This window comes from Thamnophis sirtalis, unplaced genomic scaffold (assembly GCF_051295495.1).
Source record: "Thamnophis sirtalis isolate CommonGarterSnake01/CBP01778 unplaced genomic scaffold, rThaSir2_p1.2 scaffold_2, whole genome shotgun sequence".
NCBI classification, from domain to species: Eukaryota; Metazoa; Chordata; class Lepidosauria; order Squamata; family Natricidae; genus Thamnophis; species Thamnophis sirtalis.
In genome coordinates this window covers 5,872,315-5,898,380 of record NW_028261382.1, presented here as the reverse complement: position 1 = coordinate 5,898,380, position 26,066 = coordinate 5,872,315, and the positions used below count along the sequence as shown (strand labels likewise).

At 48.0% G+C, this 26,066-nt stretch overlaps 1 protein-coding gene across 1 annotated transcript in view; it reads right to left on the bottom strand.

The window, feature by feature from the left end:
* The window catches only part of ZNF592 (zinc finger protein 592), a 31,474-nt gene extending 8,716 nt beyond the window's left edge, over nt 1-22,758 (bottom strand). Inside the window, exons 1-4 of the mRNA XM_087704109.1 lie at nt 22,656-22,758; nt 9,949-12,320; nt 1,962-2,140; nt 310-486 (exon numbers count right to left, since the gene is read on the bottom strand). Coding sequence (XP_087560235.1) covers nt 310-486; nt 1,962-2,140; nt 9,949-12,312 — 2,720 coding nt within the window. The 5' untranslated portion in view covers nt 12,313-12,320; nt 22,656-22,758. The remainder of the gene's footprint in view (nt 1-309; nt 487-1,961; nt 2,141-9,948; nt 12,321-22,655) is intronic.
* Nucleotides 22,759-26,066: the final 3,308 nt, after the last annotated feature.

Sequence of the window (26,066 nt, the reverse complement as noted above, 5' to 3'; positions counted from 1 at the left end):
ATACTGCATTCTAACCACTGGGAAGGAGAGAAGGAAGGCTGAGTCAACCTTGAGCCATTCAGAATCGAACTCCTGGCAGTAGGCAGAATTAGTCTGCAATACTGCATTCTAACCACTGGGAAGGAGAGAAGGAAGGCTGAGTCAACCTTGAGCCATTCAGAATCGAACTCCTGGCAGTGGGCAGAGTTAGTCTGTAATACTGCATTCTAACCATTGCGCCACCGTGGCTCAAATGAAGGAGGCAAAAAAACCCTCCAGAACTGCATAATGATGTAAAAACAAGGCCACAGACCCGAGCAGACCACTTACTGAGATGTCTTGTGAGGCTCTGCAGGATGCTGGCTGTTAATGTGCGCGGTGGTGCTGTCTGCAGACTTGAAGGCCATGGGGCAGAACGAACACTTGTGGAAGACTTCGCAGTGCTTCTCGTGAATATGGACTTTCAGCATAGCCTGGGACATGAAAACCACCCCACAGTGGCTGCACCTGGGGAGAAGGAGAGGACACACTCAGCTTGAAGGCACAACATCTGCCACCATCATTTCTAGAGATGTGTCAAGAAATGGGAACCAGCCCAGGTTTGCTTTGCTGAAATCACCCGCGAAGAACCCATGATTGTTTACGGGTTATAGGAAAGCAACCTAAATAGCTTGCTGCCGATAATGGCTAGAGATCAGAGGTCGAGATATGGCCAGTTGGAGTAAGAGGGAATGGGAAAAAAATGAGGTCCACCCCACCATATCAATTCTCCGAAGCCGACAGCAGCCAGACTGAAAATATTAATCTGAATTAAGCCTTGCTCCTTCCTTCTCTGCTGGCCATTCCTGCACCAGAAGAGAAGAACCGAAATTTCCCAGAAACGAGTAACTGTGAGACATTATTCGCTCACTGCAACCTCAGGTTCCTGAGAAAGTCAGCTGATGGAAAAAATATAAATATATATATATACCCCTTTTCACAGGTGTTGAAGGCTGGCCAAATCACCTGTTGATATACTACTCTGAAGTTTCTTCTACTTGTGGTCAGCTAAAAATAATAATTAAAGATGGTCGGTATCTACTACTAAAAAATAAGATCCTTAAGCGAGACTCCTGCAATCTGCCCCAAAAGCTCAGTCGTTTGGAGATGTTATTTTATTTTATTTAAACGCCAACTTTCTTGCATTTTGGCTCTAGAATGCGTTATGTGCAAAGGTTCCTTAAAAGTCCCAGGTGTTCTAACCTAGGCTTCCTGAGAAAGCATAAATCACAGTCCCAAAAACCCTCTTTTATGTATACGGCTGTGAATGATGGTCATTCACAGCCCGCAAGGCTTCACCAACAGTCTGTGTGAAGATTCCGACAGATGTCTGCTCGAGTTGCCACGGTCTTTTTAGGAGAATGTTGATAAACACCCACATTTGTATCCCTTAAAATGCTGCCAGAGATCTAACTGCCAAATGCAGAGCAAGGCCAAACTTAGCACAGAGTCAAACAGAAGTTTTCAAAGCTTGAACCGAACGAGATGAACTAATTGCTTCCTGAAAAGGCTCACGTCCAGTTCGCTCCTCTTTTGTGTCTTATGGGAGGGGCCAATCATCTCCAAGCCTCACTCCCGAGTCGACCCTGTTTTGCCTTCTGGCAGCTCTTGCGCATGCGCACACTGGGAACAGGCTCCCGTTGTTCCTCTGCCTTGCTGATGTCAGACTAGAGAGGCTCCGGAGGGAGCACATAACTACCAGATGGCCTTAGCCCCCTCTCTCCCGAGCCTTCCCCAGACTCTAGGAATGGCCCATGTTCCTCCCCAACCTCCTCACTGTCTAAATCTGCGGCCAGCTCCACAGGCCGCCGGTGGACCACAACATCAGGGGGGGAGGAAGCGCTGAGGTCCTTCTCCCTGGTTTTCTCTGTTCAAATGCATAGAAGAGCATCTTGCTTTTACCCTCCACCCGGGGTTCTTCCTCCTCGGACTTTAGCACTGACCTGTAACCGACTTTGCGGGAGTAATGCAGGCAGTTCTCTTTGACGTGGGTTTGGAAGTAGGCTGACCGGCAAATGGCCCCGCACTCAGGGCAGCAATAGGGAGATTTATGGGTGTGGATTCTTTGATGAGCACAATAACTGCATTTGTTCGGCAACAGCATCTGACACACTTGGCATGTCTAGGAGAGAGGAAATAGAGAGGCACCTTGATTGACGGATCTGCACACCCAACTGGGGGATTCTGGGAGTTGAAGTCCACCTAGCTTAAAGTGAGCAAGATTGGGAAACGGTCCTAGAGGGAGACTCCAGGTCTTATTCAGCTACTAGTAGCTGGATACCCATGCTTCGCTACGGAACTATGTGATCGAGTAGTTAAAAGCTTGAACATTAATGAGTAGTTACGACCCGGCCTTTCCTCTCCCCTTCTCTCCTTCAGGCTTGCCCCACAGAAGCCTCTCCTCTCCTATCCCCCTTCTCTCCCTCAGGCTGGCCCCACTGATCCTCTCCTATCCCCTTCTCTCCCTCGGCGTGCCCAAGAGGCCTCTCCTATTTAATCCCTTTCTCTCCCACAGGCTTGCCCCACAGAAGCCTCTCCTATCTTATCCCCTTCTCTCCCTTTCAGGTGGGGAGTGGGAATAGAATGTCTTACTCCTTAGCATCAGAGCATTTTTCAGGTGGGGAGGGGGGAGTAGAAAGTCTAAACTCCCAGCCCACAGGTCGGATGATGTGGCAGTTGGAACAGAGTTCTTTTCAGGTAGGGAGGGGGAGTAGAACGTCTAACTTCTTAGTATCAGAACGTGTTAATAATAATAATAATATAAGAAATACTGATGATCTGATGATCATTTAAAAAAAAATCCTTTCTTAGCAAGCACCTAGAAGCCAAGAGGAACATACGTGACAAATTTCAAGTTTGCAGGATTTATGGTTCTGGAGATTTCGTGATGATGCATGAGTGGCATTTCACACACACCACACACACACACACATTTAAAGTCACAACCCCTGGTATGCCCGAATATGGGAGGAAGATCACTACTTCCATTCTCTGTCCTTCGGCTCGTCACAAGAGACCATCCAGACAGAAACCCAATATTTTTTACTGTTGCCTTTTTGTTACATTTGTTATATTTGTTTATTTACCTTTATTTATTTATCAGCACAAATATAACATACATACATACATACATACATACATACATACATACATACATACATACATTTTTATTTTATTTGTGCTGATAAATAAATAAAGGGAGAATATATATAGATTCTCTCATCTCTTGGAGCTAGCATCCTATAGGAATCAATCTCTCTCTCTCTCTCTCTCTCTCTCTCTCTCTCTCTCTCTCTCTCTCTCTCTCTCTATCTATCTATCTATCTATCTATCTATCTATCATCTATATTCCTATAAGATGCTAGCTCCAAGAGATGAGAGTATTTCTAAGTGAGGGATCCTTAGTGGTCTTGGAGCTTGGTTGTTAAGATTCGATGGGTCCAAATTTATTTCCTTTTCATCCTTTGTAAATTGCTGGAGATCCAGAATGGTGCACCTTCCAGTGAGTGGACTGAGTCGATAACTGGGGTCTACCTGGTGGCCAAGGGGGCGTAGCCCAAAGAGCTTATCTGACTCAATCCAATCAATGAGAGGACAAGGTCAACCCAGTCTGGATACTCCTCCTCCCCTCACTATGGGGAACAACCAAAGCTCAGAGATCACCAAGGACTCCTCTGGATGGTAGCTATCCACCAGCAGACCCTTGCTGGCTGGCAAAGTTGTAGTCTTCAGACTTCTATATGAAGGCGGGAGACAGCATAGATTTGATTTAAATCACATCGATTTAAATCCTGATTTAAATCACTAGTGAAAAGGCTTGATTTGAATCAACTTGCTTTAAATCGTAATTTTTAAAAGGCAATTGTCGTCTCTGCTGTGAAATACATCAACGCAGTGCATGTTATCTGTTGGCAGAGCTTGGATTCATTGAATGAGTTTACCCCCCCACCCCCCAAAAATGTAAATATTGCAGAATATACAGCCTCGTGCTACATAACTAAGTTCCATTTCATGCTGAAATAAACTAAGTTATGAATGTATCTTAAATAGAAAACTATTTTAGATAGATTTTTATTCCAAAAGCATTTATTAAAATAAATTTGATTTTTTTTAAAAAAATCCAATTAAATTAAAAAAAATCCGATTTAAATTTTAAAAATCCATTTAATTTTTTTTTTATTTAAAAAATCGTCGACTTTTATCCACCCTGTCAGGAAATGCTTGGAAAAGCTTCCCTGTTTGTCCAAAAGGAAAACCAAGTTCAAAAGATACAAGGCCCAAATCCAGCACTCCCGGTTAAAATAGTTTGCTGCAGATAAGACTTGAAAACAAAACTTTTGACTGGCATTTCTTTTGGGCCCCCAAACTGCACGGATGTGTGCCCAGCTCAGAGGGAGATGATGAGAACTCCCAATTTATTAGGGGAAGTTTTGCCTGCTTTGAACAAATGCTAAAACCTCCTGTATATTTTCTTTATGCTCCTGGAGAGAGCAAACACGCTTTTCCCCTGCCACTCTGTAGGTCTGGAATAAGATTTTTTTTTAAAAAAAAAAAGCCTAGCGGTTTAATCAGGTATTTAATTTTAACCTTGACAGAGGAAGGGGGAAGGCATGACAATGATAGCCAAAACACAAAGGGATCCCGCTAATATCTGCTGAAATTATCCTTTCATTGACATTGTTGTAAATTAGTATTTCAATTGACTGTCTGACTAAACAATCTTATATAAGGGTGTCGTTATATAATATCTATTTAACCTGCGGAACATTAATAATATTTTTTTTGGGGGGGGAGGGAAGGGAAAAATCAACCTAACCCCCCTCCCCTCGCCCCGATCCCGAGTTCTGCAATGCTCCCCAAAACATATCTAGCACCGTTTTATTTTATTATTTATGACTGGTGGGTTGTTTTTTTTAAATCCCAGAACACTTAATTCCTTCTTGTACTTTGCTGCAATAATCTTAGGATGATTACTGACGTGTTTCAGATCCTTTGCCCAACAAAGAGGGCTGATAAAAGGCAGGATCAAACCCACCCACCAAATAGTTGCGTAGAACATTTCCCTAGACAAAACAGCAACAGGCTAAAAACTGGCTTGGTTAAAAAAACACCTAGCAAAAGACGCAAGAAATGTTCCTTAAAGCCAGTTCGAAATGTGTGGCTTGTTTTAGTTCCATCTCTGCTGTTTCTCCTTTGCGAAGCTTCCACCAGGTTGTTCAAATTTATGGCTTTATTTTGTCCCTTGGTGTTTCATTTTTCATTGTAAATTTTATTGCAAGCTCCCTGACGGATCCTATTAGAAAGGCAACGCGTACGCTGTTTTGCAGCATGGATTAAACCAAGGGCATTTGCATCCTATCCCCCATCCTATCCCAGCCTTTTCTAAGTTTCAGAATAAATACAGCTTCCCAAATTGCACGAAGGAGGCTAAGCATTGCTACTACAAGTTGTTTTAACCCGCCAGAAATCTTCAGATTGGCAAGGCCTTCTTCACTCCACAGTCTCGGGCAGCGGTGGGATTCAAATGATTTAACAACCGGTTCTCTGCCCTAATGACCAGCTGCGTAGGCGGGGGCTCGGTGGTCATGTGACCATGTGGGCGTGGCCAACTCAACGTCACTCACACCGATGGGCGCTGCTTCGCCTTAGCTGTTACAACGTAATAAGGGTTAACCAGAGAGGCAGTTTCTGTAAGCAGGGCAACAAAGATGAGGCTAGAAACAACACCAGAATGTTTCCTTCCTGCCTTCCTTACAGGATTAGCCCTGTAAAGTGGGGAAAAAACAAAATGAGATTTCTTCCAACAACCGGTTCTCCGAACTACTTAGAAAGTTACCAACCGGTTCTCCCGAACCGGCTGAATCCCACCACTGGTCTCGGGATAGTAGCTACGTTTCTGGAGTTATTGCATTTTTTGCCAAATGCAAAGGATATAAGCTTCCTTACTCCATACTCAAACAACCCAGCTGTTCCACTGAGTGGCACCCGTCTACCCATCACAGTACAGGCAGTCCTTGAACTTACGACCGCAATTGAGCCCCGAATTCCTGCTGCTAAGGGAGACATCTGTGAAGTGAGTTTTGCCCCCTTTTACGAGCTTCCTTGCCGCCGTTGTTAAGCGAATGGCTGCGGTTGTTAAGCGAGTCGCACAGCTGTTCACCGAATCTGGCTTCCCCCATTGGCTTGGCTTGCCAGGAGGTCGCCAAAGGGGATCACGTCACACCGGGACACTGCAGCCGCCGTAAAAGTGAGTCAGAATCGTGCCTCCGAACGTTAAGTCACGTGACCACGGGGAAGCCGCGACGGTCGTTAAGTGTGGAAACCACGGTCCTGAGTCACTATTTTCAGTGCCGTACGGAACTTGGAACGGTTATAAGTCAAAAGACTACGGTGTAACGCAACACCGTTCAAAATTGGTCTTTGCACCAATGGAGGAGTCACCCATGAATGCTCCAGCTCCCCAACGCCAGATGTGGCATTCAAAGCCATTTGGGACTGAAGCAGAGGCCGATAGAAGCAAAACACAATGTGGGAGTGAAAGAGCTTTTCAAGGCTGCAGCCTCTTAAGAATCTGGGGCTGGAGCTTCCCAGATGTAGCTGCTTCAAGGGAGGGAGGGAGGGAGGAAGACAAAAGACAGATGTTCAGCCACTCCTGAGGATATCGCCTGTTTCAACACAGCCAGCCTGCATTTTTCCCATAAAGTTGCAATAAATTTCAGGCCTGGGGAACAAACAGTCTCTTCCTAATTGTTCTTTGAACCGTTCAAATGAAGATCTGGGACAGGGGTGGCTAACCTTTTTGCCATCGTGTGCCAAAAGTGGGGGGGAGTCGTGCGCATGCATGCCCTCCCCCCCCCCGCACGTATGCGTGCGATGGCACGATGGACCCGCTTTTCGCCCTCCCCAGCCTCCAGAGGCTTTCTAGGAGCCTGGGGAGGGCAAAAACGGCCTCCACCCCCCCCAAGGCCCTCGGGAGGGAAAAAAACTGCCCAACACGCAAACAGGAAGTCAGTTCCCGAACTTCCAGTTTGCGCGTTGGGTTGTTTTTCGCACTCCGGAAGCTTCAGGGGAGCCTCCGGAAGGCGAAAAACGGCCACAAATGGAGGCCGAAATCAGCCGGCCAGCACCCGCACACGGGCTGGAGCTGACAGGGCAACACATCAGGTGCCCTCCGAAATGTCTCTGCGTGCTACCTTGTGGCACCCGTGCCATAGGTTCCCCATCATGGATCTATGAAGAACCCTTAAATCTTAAAATAAATAAATAAATTTGTGGACAAATATATCGATTGAAATTAATGCCCAGGTGTCCCAATGGAATATGCCGGAAACGTTTTTAAGCAGCTTCACTCCATGAGGAGTGCTCCGCTCTCGGTGTCTTACAGCTAGCCCTCGACTTACGGCCGTAATGGATCGCCCCCTACCCCCCCACACACAATTTCTCTTGCCGAGTGAGATGTTTGTTAAGTAAGCCTTGTCCTCATGTTACGACTTTTCTTCCCCACGGTCATTAAGCGAAACCTCTGCGTTTGTCAAAGGGGAAATCCGGTTGTTAAGCCTTCCCCGTTGACTCTCCTCGCCTGAAGGTCACAAAAGGGGATCGCGTGACCCCGCAAAAGACACGGCGGCCGTCATAAATATGAACCGGTCGCCAAGCCTCTGACATTTTGTTCATGTGATCGGGAAAGGAATGCCTGAAGGATCACTGGATGTTGGAAAGGTCGTAACAGTGAGGTACGGCCCCAAGTCACTTTTTTTTCCAGTGCCGCCGTAACTTTGAACGGTCACTAAACGGACCGTTGTAAGTCGAGGACTACCCGTAGAGCTGAAACGGAAATCTTCAGCCTTGGGAATCTCCCCTCCTTACCATATGCAGAATTTGGATTGTTCGCTAACACCCGCTTGGCTCAATGCTGGTTTGAAAGCCTCGCTGTCATTTTAATCTCATTTGTACATATTTCTGAATTCAATACAGGTTCTCGCCTCTTCCCGTAAACCTCCTCGAAGCCGATTAGCAAGACCACAATTCTAACACTGAACTGTCTTCCAAGAAGCCTACGCAGACAGGAAAAACAACAACAACAAGGAGTTGCACCGTGAGCCCCACACATTTGCTAATGGCCGCGTTCGACGAGAGAGGTTTAACTTTCGAGCTACACAAACGGAGGAGCGCTCGGCACGGAACAGGAAATCGGTCAAAAAACCATCGGAACCGTTAACTGCAGGTTTGGAGGCAAAGGAAGCAACAAACGCAAAAGGGGCCAACTCACAACACAACATACAACCGACAACTAGAAGGTGGGAGGGAGCTGCTGATTTATGGCGGCTGCAGTTCTTGGGGCCTTAGCGTGCCTGGTTTCGACAATTTCTATTGTGGGTTAACACTGTTATCTGTGGATTGTGCTAAACAATCCTTCGTCCTTTTTTCCCCCCTCTCCCAAATATAAATCAGAGGGCAGAAATGAATCCGGAAAAGCTTCCACAGGAAACTCAACGGTGCAGGAGGGGCTGCAGGCCTGATGTTTTCTAGAACAAAATAGAATCACGTCCTGAACAGCTGCAGTGAAATAGCATCAAAACCAAATTCAGATCCCCCCCGTAGGTTCACTAGATCAGTGTTTTTCAACCTTTTTTGTGCAAAGGCACACTTTTTTCATGAAAAAAATCACAAGGCACACCACCATTAGAAAATGTTAAAAAATTTTTAACTCTGTGCCTATATCGACTATATATAAAGTGTTTTTCCCACGGCACACCTTACACTATGTCACGGCACACTAGTGTGCCGCGGCACAGTGGTTGAAAAACACTGCACTAGATCACACGTGGAAATTCATCGACTTTATCGAAAAGTGCACAGGTTGTTTTGTTTTTTTTCTACCCTCCCTGGTTCACTGTGGACAGCCCTCGACTTATAACCGTTTGTTTAGTGACGGTTGAGAGTTACGACGGCGCTGAAAGTAGGTGACTTATAATCACTGTTCACACTTAAAGACCATGGCAGCATTCCGCCATGGTCATGCGATCAAAATTCGGATGATTAGCAAAGGGTTCAAATTTATGACAATTGCAGTGTACCGGGGAAGGAAGGAAAGGAAAAGAAAGAAAAGAAGGAAGAGAAGGAAGGAAGGATCAGCCTTGAGTCAATCAGAATCAAACTCCAGGCAGTGGGCAGAATTAGTCTGTAATACTCACTAGAACGGATTCCCAAACTTGGCAACTCCCCGGGGTCGTGGGATAATTTGTGCGACCTTCTAGTGCAGGGGTCCCCAAAAGTTGTCAACTTTAAGACTTGTGGACTACAACTTCCAGAATTAGTTTGGGGACCCCTGCACTAGAAGGTCGCACAAATTATCCCACGACCCCGGGGAGTTGCCAAGTTTGGGAATCCGGACTAGTGAGTATTACAGACTAATTATGCCCACTGCCAGGAGTTTGATTCTGATTGACTCAAGGCTGATCCATCCATCCATCCTTCCTTCCTTCCATCCATCCTTCCTTCCATCCTTCCTTCCTTCCCTTCTTTCCTTTCCTTTCCTTCCCTCCTTCCTTCCTTCCCTTTCTTCCCTCCCTCCCAACTTAGCAATAGCCCTTAGACATATACAATTTCATAATGCTTTACCATGCTCTCTGGGAAGTTTACAACGTCAGCCTCTCACCACCAACAATCTGGGTCCCCATTTTCACTGACCTCGAGAAGGATGGAAGGGCGAGTCAACCTAGATCCTCAAACCGCCGAACGGCTGGCAGTTGGCAGCCGAATGCAACACTGCATTCTACCCTAAAATGTCTCACTCAGCAACCGAAATCTCAGCCTCAGTTGCGGCCGTAGGTTGAGGACTACCTGTATGTGCTGGAGGTCCATTCCCAGGGATAAGAAACCAAAAGGGCGGGTGGGAGGAATTAACTCAGCACCCCGAACGTAACTTACCAGGCCCTCATTATCGTCCGATGTCCTCTGATAATGTACGGCTAGGGCAATATAGTCCAAGGCTTGTTTATTACATTCAAAACACTTTAATCCATAGCGAATAAGTCTCAAAGGGTCTGTGTACAGAGGCAGGGCTGGCTGGGTAGCGCTCGTGCCGCCCGCCCCGCTTCCCGGGGCAGCGCAGGGCTTCTGGGGCAGAGAGGACAAGGGTGCAGTGGGCGGGCTCAACGAGGCCGACGAACTGGTGGGGGACGGCGAGAACATTTGGTCTACGTTGATGGGTTTCATGAGGAGCTGCGAACACTGCATGATGAAGCCTTTGCTCTTGTGATCCCGCGCGTGCTTGAGTAGGCTGCACTTGTTGAAGAAGAGCAGCGTGGCTGAGCACTGAGTGCACATGACTTCGATGTGCACGCTCCTCCGGCTGTAATGTTGCGTCAGGCTTTTTTCTAAGGCAAACGAATCGCCACATTCCAGGCAGCCGTAGCCGGCGGCAGGGACATGTATACTGCTCTCGGGGGGAGGGCTGAGGTTGGGCGTGTAGATTGGCACTGGGTTGGCACCATGCAACACTTTGTTGAACGCCTCAACCACGAGCGGGGCGGTCTTCTTGACCTGCTGCATCAGCGGCACGGTCACCTGGGTCGGTTGGGACTGCCCGCGCCGCTGCACGCTGCTGGACCTGGCCGCCACCGACGCGGCAACGCTGTGGGGCACCAGGTTGAGATTGGCCAGGTGCACGGCCTTGGGGAGGAGACTGGCGGGGTTGCAGGGCTGGGCCGCGGTGCCCGGCTGCTGCTTTTTGCTCGACGGCTGTCCCGCAAGGCCTACTTTTGTCGTCCCGCTGTTGGCCAAGTGCAACGCACTGGGGATGCCGCTTAAGGGAATGTCTGAAATCAAAGGGTTGATTTGGGGACTGGCTAAATTTGGTTCCGGGACGGTTGCTTTTGCAAAATCCTTGCCCGGCTCGGCTTCCAGGGAAGAGGCCGCTTCTGGAGAAGGGAAGGATTCGACCATTGAGTCGTCTGCAAGCGAATCATGAGGTGATTTACCCGGGTCGTCCACTTCGGGCAAGATTCTTGTGACCATCCTTTTAATTTCACCCGAAGAGGTTTTGATGGTCTTGATCCGCACTTTGGGAATGGCCGGAGGGGAGCCGGTGGCCACCGAAGGAGAACCTTTGCCGCTGCTGTCGCTACACACGCTCCGGGGAGAATCGGGCTGCTTGTTGACTTTTCTCACTATTTCCAGCGGGCTTCTGGGGCTCTTGGGCGATTTGGGCATTTTGGGGCTCCCCTTCATGCCATCCTTAAAGGAGGTGGGAGGCTCTCTGGTCACGTTCACCTGATCCTCCTTGGATATACCCGCCACCTTTTTGGCCTGGAGGGCTACCAGGGCAGCGACGCAAGAGGACAGCTTGGAGTGAGTGGGTTTGAGACGCTGGCGAGGTGGGACGGAGGAAGAAAAGGTCATCTCAGGCACAGAACCTTTGCCTTCCCCCAGGTTATTGCCATGGAAGTTGCCAGGAGGAAGCCCTTCGCCAAAGGAACCGTGGGTGTCCGCGAGATCTTTGCCAGCCCCGTCACATTTCTCCGGACTCTTCTCGCGCTCTCTCTTGGTGGCGACGTCGGCTCGGTTCTCCTGAAGGCCGTGGATGTCGATCTTCGGTTCTCTTTTACAATATTGATCAAACATGCTCAGTTCTGGTTCGGGCAGTTTCTTACTTAAGAGATCTAGCAGCGATGGGCCAGTGGAGATAAACCTACTGAATTCCGGCTCCGGCAGGGTCCTACTTAGCAAATCTAAGACGGACGATCCTGACGGAATATACATGGGATGAGGTGGGAAATAAGGAGTTTGGGCAAGTTTAGGTTTGTCTACAATACTGTTTTCTTTCAGGACGTCGTCAGGCTCCGGGCTGGAGATAGGACTGAACTGACTAAAAGTCGGTAAAGGTTCCGATTTGGCTGGTTCCAACTTCTCCGGGTAATTCCTCAAGCCGTCCCCGTTGACGAAGGCCGAATCGAATTTCCTATAACCGTGAGTCTCCAGGGGCAGATCCGAGCCACGGAATCCGTTGTGCAACAGCCCCGGGGCAAGGTGGTTGCCATCCTTTTCCGCCTCGAACGACTCCTGGCGACAAGTGTTTTTCACAATGACGCTCACGACGGGAACGTCGGAGGCCGGAGGGGCGGCATGGGACAACGCGGTGTTTTCGTCTATCCCGATGCCTGTCTGCTTGAGGTGGTGGTCGCTCTCCTCGCCGGTGGTCTGAATGGCTTCCTTGGCGTCAAGGCTGGTTGGGTCAGGAATGTCGAAAGCAGCCAGCAGGTCGTCGAAGTCAGGAGTTTTCATGTCCCCCATGATGAAAACTACAAATTAAAAAAATAAAAGACCGTTATAAGCGTCACTGGGAATGTACATTTCCTACAAATAGAGATAATCCTTGACTTACAACAGTTCCTAAAGTTCAAAGTTACAACGGCACTAAAAATAAAAGTGACTTATGACCCTTTTTCACAACTTACAACCGCTGTAGCATCCTTGCAGTCGTGGGATCAAAATTTGGACCCCTTGGAAACTGGCTCATATTTATGACGGTTGCAGTATCCCGGGATCATGTGATCTCCTATTGAGATCTTTGTTCTGACCTAGGCTTCCCCAAAAAGCATGAAGCAGATTCCTGGTCCCGACAAAACCCCTTTTATTAAAGGAAAGTGATTTCCTCTCATTCACATTCAGCCAAGGCCTGGTAAACAGTCTTTCAAAGGAGTATTTATGACTACAGACCTTATCTATCTTGGAAAGCTGCCATGTAAGTATTTTCCAAATGAGGTGCGGTGCAAGGAAAGATTGAGCACAGAGTCTCTGAGATTCACGGACAGATCTTCACGCTCCTGAAATGAATCTAACGACAGAACAAACAAATTGTTTCCTGCAAAAGCCCACTCCCCTTTTGCTCCTCTTTTATTTCCTATGGGAGGGGCCAATCACCTTCCACCTGTGACTTTACTCCCAAGTCTTCCCTGGTTTCTGAGTTGATCTTTTCTTCGGGCAGCTCTGTGCATGCGCATGCTGGGAACAGGCTCCAGCTGTTCCTCTGCCTCACTATTATATAGCTCCGAAGGCAGTTGAAAACTGCCAGATGGCCTTGGCCCCATCTCTGCCTCTGAGGTAGAGCCTCGTCCGAGCCTTCCCCAGCCTCCAGGATTGGCCCATGCTCCTCCCCAACCTCCTCACTGTCCGAATCTGCTGGAAAGTCACAACAATCTTCTTTAGCAATAGCAATAGCAGTTAGACTTTCAGCCCTCTCTAAGCGGTTTACAGAGTCAGCATATCGCCCCCAACAACAATCCGGGTCCTCATTTTACCCACCTCGGAAGGATGGAAGGCTGAGTCAACCCCTTAGCCGGTGAGATTTGAACAGCCGAACTGCAGAACTGCAGTCAGCTGAAGTAGCCTGCAGTGCTGCATTTAACCACTGCGCCTCCTCGGCTTTCAAGCAAAGTCAATGGGGAAGCCAGATTCACTTAGCCACCATGTTAGTAACTTATAACCAAGTGCGGCTTTTTGTTTCACAACTATGGCAAGGAAATCCGTGAAATGCAGCAAAACTTTAATTCACCCACTTGACAACTGTCGCTTAGCAGCAGAAATTGGGGGCTCAATGGTGGTCGTACATTGAGGACTACCTGTATAGCACCTTAGGCCCATCCACGCACCTATTTGCACTATTCGGGTGATAAAACTTTCAATGACTCTCAGAAAGACTGCTAACGACCAGATAGCTCAAAGGAATAGAAACCCTTCCACCCTCCACCAGAACTGAAGAAGCTTCTTGGATTTGGAAGTTTTTGTGCATCAATTCTTAAAATTGAGAATAACATCAATGGTTTTGCATTAAACGTAACTGAATAATTCGCTGTCATTGAGCATTATGTGTTCAAATTACCATTAATATTCTTTCATTTGTAACAATCCTTATTTCCTTGAACTCATAATTATCTACCAAATAACAATAAGTCTTTAAAGTATTATAATATCACCTATCTCCAAGGAGAAGAAGCAGAGATTAGAACAAAGAATTCCCATTAATTTATAATATACATTCGTATTTTCAATTGACCATAATGTCACCAATCATTCAGAATTCCAAGAATAGTTTTCCATTATTAATTATTAATCCATATAGTGGTTAAGTATTTCAAATCATATGTATATCAATTGTTCATTACATCATCATTGGTCCGTTTAATATACAAAGATCTTTCTAATATAAAATGCACAAAAGCTTGCAACCAAACGACATGCTTGATGAAATGGAGGAAAGTTGGTTTTTTTTTCCTTGCTTTTGTTTTGTATGTGGTTTTTTTTTAAGAAAAAGAATAAAAATATATATTTAAAAAAAAAGAAGCTTCTTGGATGAGAAGCAAAACATCTTCAAGGAAAAACAAAGTCCAGTGTAAAAATAGGACAAGCTGAATATATTAATAGATAGTAGAAATACACCGAAGGGAGGAGTAGAGGGATAGAAGAAAGAGGGTTAGAGAGGGTGGGAGAGAGGACTGGAGGGAGGGGGAGAAGGAAGGGAGGGAGTGTATTGGGAGAGAGGAGTGGTAGAGGGGGAGGGGAAGTAGGGTAGAGGGGAATGATGGAGGGAAGATGGAAAGTTGGAGGGGGGCGAAAGAAAGGGTGTATGGAGGGTCGAAGAGGTACATTGGGTTTCTATTCTTGGGGGTATTGTTGACAAGAGGAATGGCTGTGTTTATTGTTTAATGTTATATGGCCCCGGTTGTGCACAGTATATATGTGACTGTACAAAAATGAAAATGGAAAATAAAAACACATTGAATACGAAGGAAAAACAAAGTCCAGTTGCCCCTGGACAAAGCACCTTCGGTATAGCACCGCCATGGCGAACCTGTGGCACGCCAAGCCAAGTCGCATGGCGTGCATGGCCTTGCCCGTTTGTCTTCCGGGTTTCTGGCGCGCATACGACGATCAGCTGTCCTTCGTGCGTGTGGCACTGCCGAAAACCGGTGTGCCCATGCACGCCAGCCAGCTGATTGCCGGGAGCGCATGCCTGCCAGATCCCGGAAATTCAGCTTCTCCGGAGCATGTTACCTTCGTGCGGGTGGCTGTGCCAGAAATTAGCATTAGAAGGTTGGAGGGAAGGAAGGGGAGTAGGAGAGAAGAAACGAGGGAAAGAAAGAGGGAGGGAGGGAAGAAGAAGTAGGACCGTTGTAAGATAAGATGGATCTATGGGATGTTAAAAAAGCAATCTTCAAGTATATTGTCAACAGTAGGGAAAAATTGTTATAAATACATATTATTAATAACAGTTATGAGATCATATCATTGTGAATGTATATATGAAATTGATAAAATAAAATAAAATATTTTTTAAAAAAAGTTTAATCCCCCACCCCCATTTTCCTATCATTATCCTTGTTTGCTAGTCGGCAACTTTCCCGTTGCCGGTTTGGCCCAAAGCGAAGGCCCAAGCCAACAGGGGAAGCCCCACCAAAATCTGCATCAGAGCAAATTCCCTCTGGGCTGCCAGAGGGCTGGGGAAACAATGGGAGACGATCTCCCCCCCAGGATTGCATGCGCAGGGGGAAAAAAAACCAAATAAACTCTTCGTCCCCTGGATGCGGCCACGGTACAAAGGTTCTCGGAGGAGCCAGTCAGCCTGTGCGACCTTCCGTCCGGAGCGGTCAGCGCTGACCGCACAGGAACAAGGAAGTCTTCCATTTTCTTGTTGAGAAGGCAGGAATCGCTGGAACGGCACGCTTAGAGGAGTTTCGCTTGGTGTCAGAGCCATCGCTAAACAATCGAGCTGGGTTTTAAAAATTAAGAGAGAAAACAGGAAGGGAGGGAGGGGGAAACGAGTCCTCAGCGCTCTGCCTAATGGAGGGAGAAAGAGAGCTTGAAAAACTTTCGCTTGTTTTGAAATGTTCGTGAGCGCCAGTAAACCCAGCAGGATGCTATCCCCCCCCTCCCCTGGAAGACCTTCCTCCCCCCCCCCAATGCTAATGGGCGAGAAGGGAAGAGTTCAACCTGCGGCACCCCTGCAGGACAAGAGGCCAGGGATTCAAAGCTCTGTGCCCTTCGGCATCTCCCGTTTCATTTACTGTAAAACAAAACGGAAAAACCCCTCAATTGCTAATCTTGTCCTTAATATGAGAGGCAACGCAGCGTCAGAAAGGCCGAGGAGGGAGTCAGCAACCCGCCTCCCCCTTTCCCACCAGACTCCGGTCGCTGCAGTTGGGAAAAACATCACCTGAATCTTAACAAATGGACAAAGCCAGTCGCGTGGCTTTTGGGCCTCTCTCTCTCTCTCAGCCCAACCCACCTCACAAGGTTGTTGTGGTGGTGGGGAAAACTGGAGGAGGGAGGTGTGTTGGGTATGTTCGCTGCCTTGAGTTATTTGCCAAAATAGTAAAGGCAGGATACGAATAAAGAAATAAGATTCCAAGTCCAAACTTAACCATTTTGATTTCATGGATCCCAATGGCGATTAAGGTATTTCTCAACAGGGACATCTGCAACTGGGCTCTAGACCACTCCTGTATTGTATATAGTGTGTGTGTGTGTGTCTGTGTGTGTGTATGGATGGATGGATAGATAGATAAATATACAGAAAGAATAGATAGATAGATAGATAGATAGATAGATAGATAGATAGATAGATATAGATATATAGATATAGAAAGATTAAATGGATGGATGGATGGATGGATGGATGGGCAGGCAGGCAGGCAGGCAGGCAGGCAGGCAGGCAGAGATAGATAGATAGATAGATAGATAGATAGATAGATAGATAGATAGATAGATAGATAGATAGATAGATAGATAGATAGATAGATCTAGATATAAATATATAGATATAGAAAGATTAGATAGGTGTATGTATGTATGGATAGGTAGGCAGGCAGGCAGGCAGGCAGGCAGAGATAGATAGATAGATAGATAAATAGATAGATCTAGATATAAATATATAGATATAGAAAGATTAGATAGATGTATGTATGTATGTATGGATAGATAGGCAGATAGGCAGGCAGGCAGGCAGGCAGGCAGGCAGGCAGGCAGGCAGGCAGGCAGGCAGGCAGAGATAGATAGATAGATAGATAGATAGATAGATAGATAGATAGATAGATAGATAGATAGATAGATAGATAGATAGATGACAGACAGTCAGACAGAATAAACCTGGACTGTATACTGCACTGTATGTTTCCTAAATTCTGAAATTGAGGAGGGGGAAAAATAAATCCATCTAAAGTGTCAGGGTAGATACTCAGTGATGTCACCCTTTCACTAAGCCATAACTGCGATGTGGTCTGTTTGGTTTTAGCTTCGCATATGGTGTCAACCCAGATATACAGAACCAAAGAGTTGGATGGGACTTTGGGGGCGGGACGTGTCTTCTAGTCCAGGGGTCAGCAAACTGCGGCTCTGGAGCCGCATGTGGCTCTTCCCTCCCTCTGCTGCGGCTCCGTCACCGGTCGGCGCCACAATTTTGAGAGGAGCTTCCGGTGGGGGTGGGGGGTGGGTGGAGAGAAGCACAGTGCGCCAAGAGAAGACTCTATGGGAAGGGGAGGGTTTTCCAGTTGTCTCCACAATTTATAGGGCTTTCGGTTATGACAGGTAGGGGAAAAAATACGCTGTGCTAGGAGGAGACTCTATGGTGGAGGAACTGAACTTCCGGTCAGCTCCAGAATTGAACAGGGGGCTTCCGGTTAGGACCTTTGTGGCTCCCGGTGTTTTCTTTTCTGTGGGAAACGGGTCCAAATGGCTCTTTGAGTGTTTAAGTTTGCTGAGCCTTGTTCTAGTCTAACCCCTTGATCAAGCAGGAGACTCTCCTGCTGGTTAGGGTGCAGTACTGCAGGCCACTTCAGCTGACTGTTATCTGCAGTTCAGCAGGTTCTAATCTCACCGGCTCAAGGTTGACTCAGCCTTCCATCCTTCCGAGGTGGGTGAAATGAGGACCGAGACTGTGGGGGCGATATGCTGGCTCTGTAAACCGCTTAGAGAGGGCTGAAAGCCCTATGAAGCGGTATATAAGTCTAACTGCTATTGCTATTTTGGACAAATAGTTGTCCGGACTCTTCTTACAAACCTCCAGTGATGGGGCACTCATGACCTCTGGAGTTGTGGGCACATCTTTGCCCATACAGACTCACTAACCGTAGTGGTTATCTTCAGTTTAAACTATGTTGAAAACAGACCACAGCTTAATGTGATGCAAGGACTAGATCAGCAGGGGTAGTTTTCTGAATATTCAAACAGATAGCGCTCCATATCCTGCCTGTGGGTGCTTCTATTGAAGCTATTGAAGCTTTCAAGAACCCAACCCAAAAATCCCAGCTCATTTTCATAACTGTTCTGCCAAGAGAGCTTTCTCATCGCTTTGTAGCGACTCTAGTTACCAAATGCAAAGCAGCCTCATGAAATCAGTGCAAAATTGAATGGAGTGTATGGATTCTCCAAAACAAACAAACAACCCCTAAAGGTAAAGGTTCCCCTCGCACATATGCACTAGTCGTTCCCGACTCTAGAGGGCGGTGCTCATCTCCGTTTCAAAGCCGAAGAGCCAGCGCTGTCCGAAGACGTCTCTGTGGTCATGTGGCCGGCATGACTCAACACCGAAGGCGCGCGGAACGCTGTTAACTTCCCACCGAAGGTGATCCCTATTTTTCTACTTGCATTTTTAATGTGCTTTTGAACTACTAGGTTGGCAGAAGCTGGGACAAGTCACGGGAGCTCACTCCGTTACGCGGCGCTAGGGATTCGAACCGCCGACCTTTCTGATTGGTAAGCTCAGCGTCTCAGCCACTGAGCCACCGTCATGTCCCTCTAACCCAGTGTTTCTCAACCTTGGCTACTTGAAGATGTCTGGACTTCAACTCCCAGAATTCCCCAGCCAGCAAATGCTGGCTGGGGAATTCTGGGAGTTGAAGTCCAGACATCTTCAAGTGGCCAAGGTTGAGAAACACTGCTCTAACCAACCTCTATGGCCCAACAAGAGGAGACACCAATTCCTTCCCCCTACAACAACCTCCCCCCACCCCCCCAAAAAATGAATGGAACAACTTCATTGATGCATTCAAGTCAGATAAGCTGGTTTTAAAAGTGGGCTTGTGAAACTCTAATCAGGTGTGAAATTGTCTGTTTTTTCAGAGAATACTCATCTTCAGGTGAAGCCGGAGATTTGACACTGTCAAATATCAGAGGGAAGGAAAACACCAAATAGCAAATGATGCAGAAACATCACAGTTTTGTGCGTGTTTGTTTTTAAATACTGGTCATCATCACTTTCTGACTGGGTTCGCATAAAGCTTAAGATTTTACAAGCACAATTTGGCAAACAGGCCATCACGGGCTGCACATCGCACACTAATCCATAATGGGGTAATTTCAACATCAACCTAATCCCCCCCCCCCAAACAAACAAACCACATTATAGCTTCACTATTTGTGTGAACCCAGGCAGTCTCAGGGTTCGCCAATTCGCCCCCACGACAACAGACGGTTCCAAAAAAACCACAACAAATCTTATCCAAGAAAGTAGGCTGAAAACATGAAAAAAACGGCTGCCTAGTGAAGGACTGTTTTGGGGTAGATAATATTTGATCAACAGACATTTAAAAAGTTCAAGGATAAAAATCGTAAGCAGGAGAAACATTCCTTGTTCAGAAGCGTTTCGGATCTCTTTCTAAAGCTGAATTCATCAGCAGCCAAGAGCATCCGAGTGAAGATATTTCCTTGAACTTTCTGCCTATCCTTTCCCCTATTCCTGCATTCAGATCTGTTTTGGTTCACCATGCTTTGGTGAGCCAACCCATTGTGTTTCTGAACTGTGATTGACTGCTTGCCCGTGATATACGATCCAAATCATGATAGCTTGTTCCATAAATCAGAGCTTACTGGTGATATGTAAACAGGGTCAACGTATTTTGGACAAAGGGCTGCTGCGCATAAGGAGCCTGATTTCATGTGACAATCACATGAAATCTGTGATAAAGCCACCTTGCTGAAGTTGCACACATCTGGATTTGGTCCACCGATGAAGGGGTAAACTGCTTGGAAACTTAAGACACACTTCCTTTGACTACCCACAAAAAAAAAAAAAACAGTAATATAAATATAATAAGCCCCTGTGCTTTAATCTACTTACTTGAGAGCAAGGGACCATGAACATTTAAAAGAATTAATCAATGCCTCCAGGAGTTGTGGATGCTTTTAAAGAAAAGATTGGACAACCATTTGTCTGAAGTGGTATAGGGTTTCCTGCTTGAGCAGGGGGTTGGACTAGAAGACCTCCAAGGTCCCTTCCAACTCATGTTATTCTATTAACAGGTAGAGAATGCTACTTTATTATTTATTAGAATTTAATCCCTCTTTTATTACTTTATAAGTAACTCAAGAAGGCAAACATACCTAATGCTCCTGCTTCCTCCTATTCCCCCCCCAACAACAATCCTGCGAGGTAGGCTGGGTTGGGAAAGGCACTGGACCAAAGTCACCCTGCCAATTTTTTTTTTATGCCTAAGGCGGGACTAGAACTCACCGTCTCCTGGTTTCTTGACCAGTGCCTTAACCAGTACAATCAACTCATGAGTTCCCAATCCGTAGTTCAGCTGCAGACAATCTTAGCCTTATATACATCCTCACATATCGCACATACTGGGATAATATAATGCAGCTAACGAACATAGATTAATAATAATCCTCTACTGTGTGCAAATACATTGAAGGGAGAAGATAGAGGTTCATTTCAACAGCTGGAAGGAAAATTAAGGAAAACCATGGAGGGGAGGGAGGGAGGCTGGCATCCTCCAAGTTATTTTCTACTAGTTAATGTGAAAAGCTTTGTAGCCTGCAAACCGAAGTCCATTATATAACAAGTTCCCTTTATGGGGGCAGGAAAAACAAAAACACCACAATATCAGGGTCTCTTGTTCCTCCGCTAAGCCCACATAAACATTAGAGGCTCTAATCGGAAGGAGTATTCCAGTATATTTACTATCAGCAGGAAGAGAGGAACATTTAATAAAAGATGAGTTGGGTCAAAAAGAAAGAGGGGGGCAAGAACAAACCGAATATGGACAGCTCCCCTGGGGTTTCCCCTACAGAGATGGACGTCTGGATGGAGCATGGCTTTCCTTGGCCAAATCCGCCTCGCCCACAGCCCAACGGGAGTCAGGTTGGCCTAGAAAGGCCATCGGATCAGTGGGCACCACCAGCACACCTCGATGCGCGCCAAATGGGCCAATGCCCATCTGCAAACTGTTCCTGATCTTCTGCAGATAGCAGGCCGTTAAGGAGGGGGAAGCAAAACGATGCCCATCATCATCGGGCCACGGCCAGCCGAGTGAGCGTGAAACAAGTGTGGCAGGAGAAGAGGCTGTGATGAACACACACACACACACACCGTGTGTGTATGTGTCCCAGTTAGAAGTGCATTTCAGCATGGGGGTGAGGGGCTGGACTAGGGCTGCAACGCCCACACCTATGGGGGTTATACACGGGGGGTGTGTGTCCCGGTTACAAGTGCATTTAGCATGGGGGGTGGGGTGGGGGGTGGGAACACCCATGCCAAGGAATGTAATGACGATGATGGATAAGAGGATGTAGTGAGGAGGATGGGGGCTCAGGAGGATCTAGTGAGGATGATGAAGGGGCTCAGGAGGATCTAGTGAGGAGGAGGATGGGGGTCAGGAGGATCTAGTGAGGAGGAGGATGGGGCTCAGGAGGATGTAGTGAGGAGGAGGATGGGGGGTCAGGAGGATCTATTGAGGATGATGGGGCTCAGGAGGATATAGTGAGGAGGAGGATGGGGGGATCAGGAGGATCTATTGAGGAGGAGGATGGGGGGATCAGGAGGATCTATTGAGGAGGAGGATGGGGGTCAGGAGGATCTATTGAGGATGATGGGGCTCAGGAGGATATAGTGAGGAGGAGGATGGGGGTCAGGAGGATCTATTGAGGAGGAGGATGGGGCTCGGGAGGATCTAGTGAGGAGGAGGATGGGGGTCAGGAGGATATAGTGAGGAGGAGGATGGGGGTCAGGAGGATATAGTAAGGATGATGGGGCTCATGATGATATATTGAGGATGATGATGGGGGCTCAGGAGGATCTACTGAGGGGGAGGATGGGGGGTCAGGAGGATCTATTGAGGATGATGATGGGGCTCAGGAGGATATATTGATGATGATGGTGATGATGGTCAGGAGGATGAGGATAGGAGCAGGAAGAACGGGATCGGGGAGCCTGGCAGCTGCCGCCAAACTTGGCAGCAGCTCTTGCAGCCCCAGCCTGGCACAAGGGCCAGCCTGGCTGCAGGACGGAGCCCCTCGTGGGGTCCCATAGACTTGGGGCGGGGGGCGTTTGCAGAGGTTTACAGCGCCCAGGAAGGAGGGCCAGGCCTCCCCCAAGGACCCCCAGCGGGGGCAGAGGCGACCCAGCCTGGCAGGGCAGCCGCCGCTTCCGCGCAGGGAGGGAGGCCGCCTCTGCCAGCCTGGCCCAGCCGCTCGCCCGTCGCCCCGGATGGGGTTCCTGCCAGGCGACCCCCGAGGCCGAGCGCTCCGCCGCGGGCTGGGTTGCCGAAGCGGCTGCCCCGGCGGAGGGCCCCGAAGAGCGGCCGTGCAGAGCCCCCGCCGCCCGCCGTTCCCCGGCCGCCCGCCCCTCCCGCACTTACCGACCGGGCTGCTCCGCCGCGGGCTCCGCCGCCGCCCGGGCCCGCGCAGGCCTCACCCAGCAGCGCCGGGCAGCGACCGCCTCAACATGGCGGCGGGCGCGGGAGGGGCGGGCGCGGGGGAGGGGCGGGGCCTCCCGGGCCAGGACAGGCCGCTCGCCTCAGCTCCCTCCTCGATCGCTCTGGATCCCTCGCCATCCGTCGATCCCCCGATCGCTCCCCCGCGCGCACGCGGCGCCCCGCTCCCCCCGGGACTCCCCGCGGGTGGGGGAGGCCCCCGCCGGCCCCCTCCTCCCCGAGGGACACCCGCCCCCCGAGTGGCCTGAGGGGCTGGGGGACCAGGGCGGACGGAGGAGGCCGAGGGAGAGGGGGCGCGCCGGGTCTGGCAGCCTCGGCTCCGTCCGGCCTTGGGAGGAGGAGGGCATGGCATGGTGGGGGTGGGGGCATGGCCTGGCATTGCAGGCATGGTAGGTTATGGCAGATGTGGCATGGCTCTAACTGGTATGGCATGGTATGTTATTGTTGGTATGGCATGGCCCTGACTGGCATGATATGGCCGGTATGGCATGCTATGTTATTGTTGGTATGGCATGGCCCTGATTGGCATGGCTGATATGGCATGCTATGTTATGGCGAACGTGGCATGGCCCTGACTGGCATGATATGGCCGGTATGGCATGCTATGTTATTGTTGGTATGGCATGGCCCTGATTGGCATGGCTGATATGGTATGCTATGTTATGGCGAACATGGCATGGCCTTGACTGGCATGATATGACCGGTATGGTATGCTATGTTATGGCGAACACGGCATGGCCCTGACTGGCATGATATGGCCGGTATGGCATCCTATGTTATGGTGAACATGGCATGGCCCTGACTGGCATGGTATGGCCGGTATGGCATGCTGTGTTATGGCGAACATGACATGGCCCTGACTGGCATGATACGGCCGGTATGGCATGCTATGTTATTGTTGGTATGGCATGGCCCTGACTGGCATGGCATAGCATGGCCAGTATGATATGCTACTGCAGGCATGGCATGGCACAACTCTGACTGGCCTTGGCAGGTATGACATGGTATATTATTGCTGGTGTGGCATGGCCCTGATTGGCATGGTATAGCATGGCCAGTATGGTATGCAATTGCATTCATGGCAGGTACAGCATGCTATGTTATTGCAAACATGGCATGGCCGTGGCTGGCAGAGCATGGCAGATCTGGCATGTTATATTGCATTAGAGGCATGGCATGTTACTCTAGTCAAGGCATGGCATGCATGGCGCAGACCCTGGCCTTGCAGCCGGCAAAACACGGGTATCCTACAGAGCAGCTTCGTCCACCCTCTCCGCACCCCAGCATGGTTGCTGAAGTTCCTATCCATCCGGGGCTCAATTGGGCATCCTTTCCTCCTCCCTGAACCCAACTCAACTTTGGTCCTGAATGGATAACCAAGGAGGTCTTGGGGAAATCTCCCGAGAGACCTGTGTGCTGTGGTTCTGCCAGCAAGCCCCTGATGCTGTGGGAAGTGCTAGGTTTTGTAGTCCAGCACCTTTGGCCTTCGCTCCAGAAGGCGGAGAGCCACGCAAGCTGCAGAACGTGTGAAAATGGGTGATAGGAACGATGCCAGCTTTCCAACATCCTAGCGGTCACTGCAGAGGTGGGTTCCTACCAGTTCGCACCTATTCGGTAGAACCGGTTCATCAAATCTACCGAACCGGTTAGAAGAGGTTCCACCAGTGGACCCGGAAAGCAGGCCACACCTACAGAAGAGGTTCCCAAAAATTTTTGAAACCCACCACTGGCAAGGATCTTGTAACTTGACAGCTTTAAGACTTGCATGCTTCAATGCCAGAGTTCCTGAGCCAACGTGACTGGAGGAGGAATTCTGGGAGTTGAAGTCCACAAGTCTTAAAGTTGTCAACTTTGAACACCCTTGGGATTTTTTTTCTAAAGGGTTAGGGGTGCAAGGATCTTGTAACTTGACAGTTTTAAGACTTGCATGCTTCAATGCCAGAGTTTCTGAATAGCTACTTGGACTAACCTAAGTACTAATTCATAATTTCATATCCGGTCACATGGGTGGCAAGCCACTCCCACAAAGGAGGCCACACCCACAGAGTAGGTTCCAACAATTTTTGAAACCCACCCCTGGGTCACTGATGCTTTGTTGGACCAGAAATATTGTAAGGTGATGAGTGTCACGTTGAACCTGGTTAAACCTTGTGAGGACCACACTACCCTTTGGCCCCAATGGTTCTTCCTGACTCCACCATGGCATGAGTCTCTCTTAGTCATCTTTGGAAGCTGGTGCCTCCCCAGCTGCTCAATTATCTCTGGTTATGAGAAGTGCTATAATTTACTTTCATCATTAATGGATTTTTATGTTGGATTTTATTATTGTGACTTGCCTTCAGGTGTTTGAGACCAGCTAGCCTATAAGGAAAGCAGAGGCTGAATTATTTTGAGTAGTTCTAATTCCCCGATCTATTTGCATAAGCCAATCCTAGATAATATTTTAATTATCAGCTCCAAATTGTGCCAAGGAGCCTCCTGAAATTCCAGACAGGTGGAGGCTACACAGCTAGCATCTTGCAATTAAAATCTTAAGCGCTCTCGTGATTTCTTTGGGGGGAATTCTGTTTTAGTAAGATCTTCAATTATGCCAAGGATTCATAGTAAACATCTTTTTTTATGTCATAATACACCTCACTTTCTCCTCCTTTCTGTCTCTTTCTGTACAATACAGAAAGTTTATTGTACATACTGATGCTTCATTCACTTATGAACTACAGTTACAGAAAGTTCTTTTTTGAAACGGATGTTATTTATTTAATTTAAGAAATTTTATATTGCCCCCTAGCTCTTTCTCAGTGACTGCTGGAAGTTTACTAGAATATCTATTTAGAACGCCTATTTATTTTGATTTTTAAATAAAAACAGAGCTGGAAAGCTTACATTTATCTTTTATTACAGGTAGTCTTCCATTTGCAACAGTTCCATTTAGTGACTGTTCAAAGGTTACAACAGGACTGAAAAAAGTGACATGACCATTTTTCACACTTACAACTTTTGTAGCCGCCCCATGGTCATGTGATCAAAATTCAGATATTGATCGGCTGGTTCATACTTACGACCGTTGCTGTGTCTGAAGGTCATGCGATCCCCTTTTGCGACCTTCTGGCGAGCAAAGTCAGTGGAGGAATCCAGATTCACTTAGTGACCATGTTACTAATTTTTCAACCGCAGCGATTCGCTGAAAAACTGGCAGGAAAGTTTGTAAAATGGGGCAAAACCATAAATATCTCACTTAAGAACAGAAATTTTGGCTTCAGTTGTGGTTGTAAATCGAGGCCTACCTGTGGTTCATAGTATCGGGGGGCGTGAATGGTTTTACATACTTCATGTTGC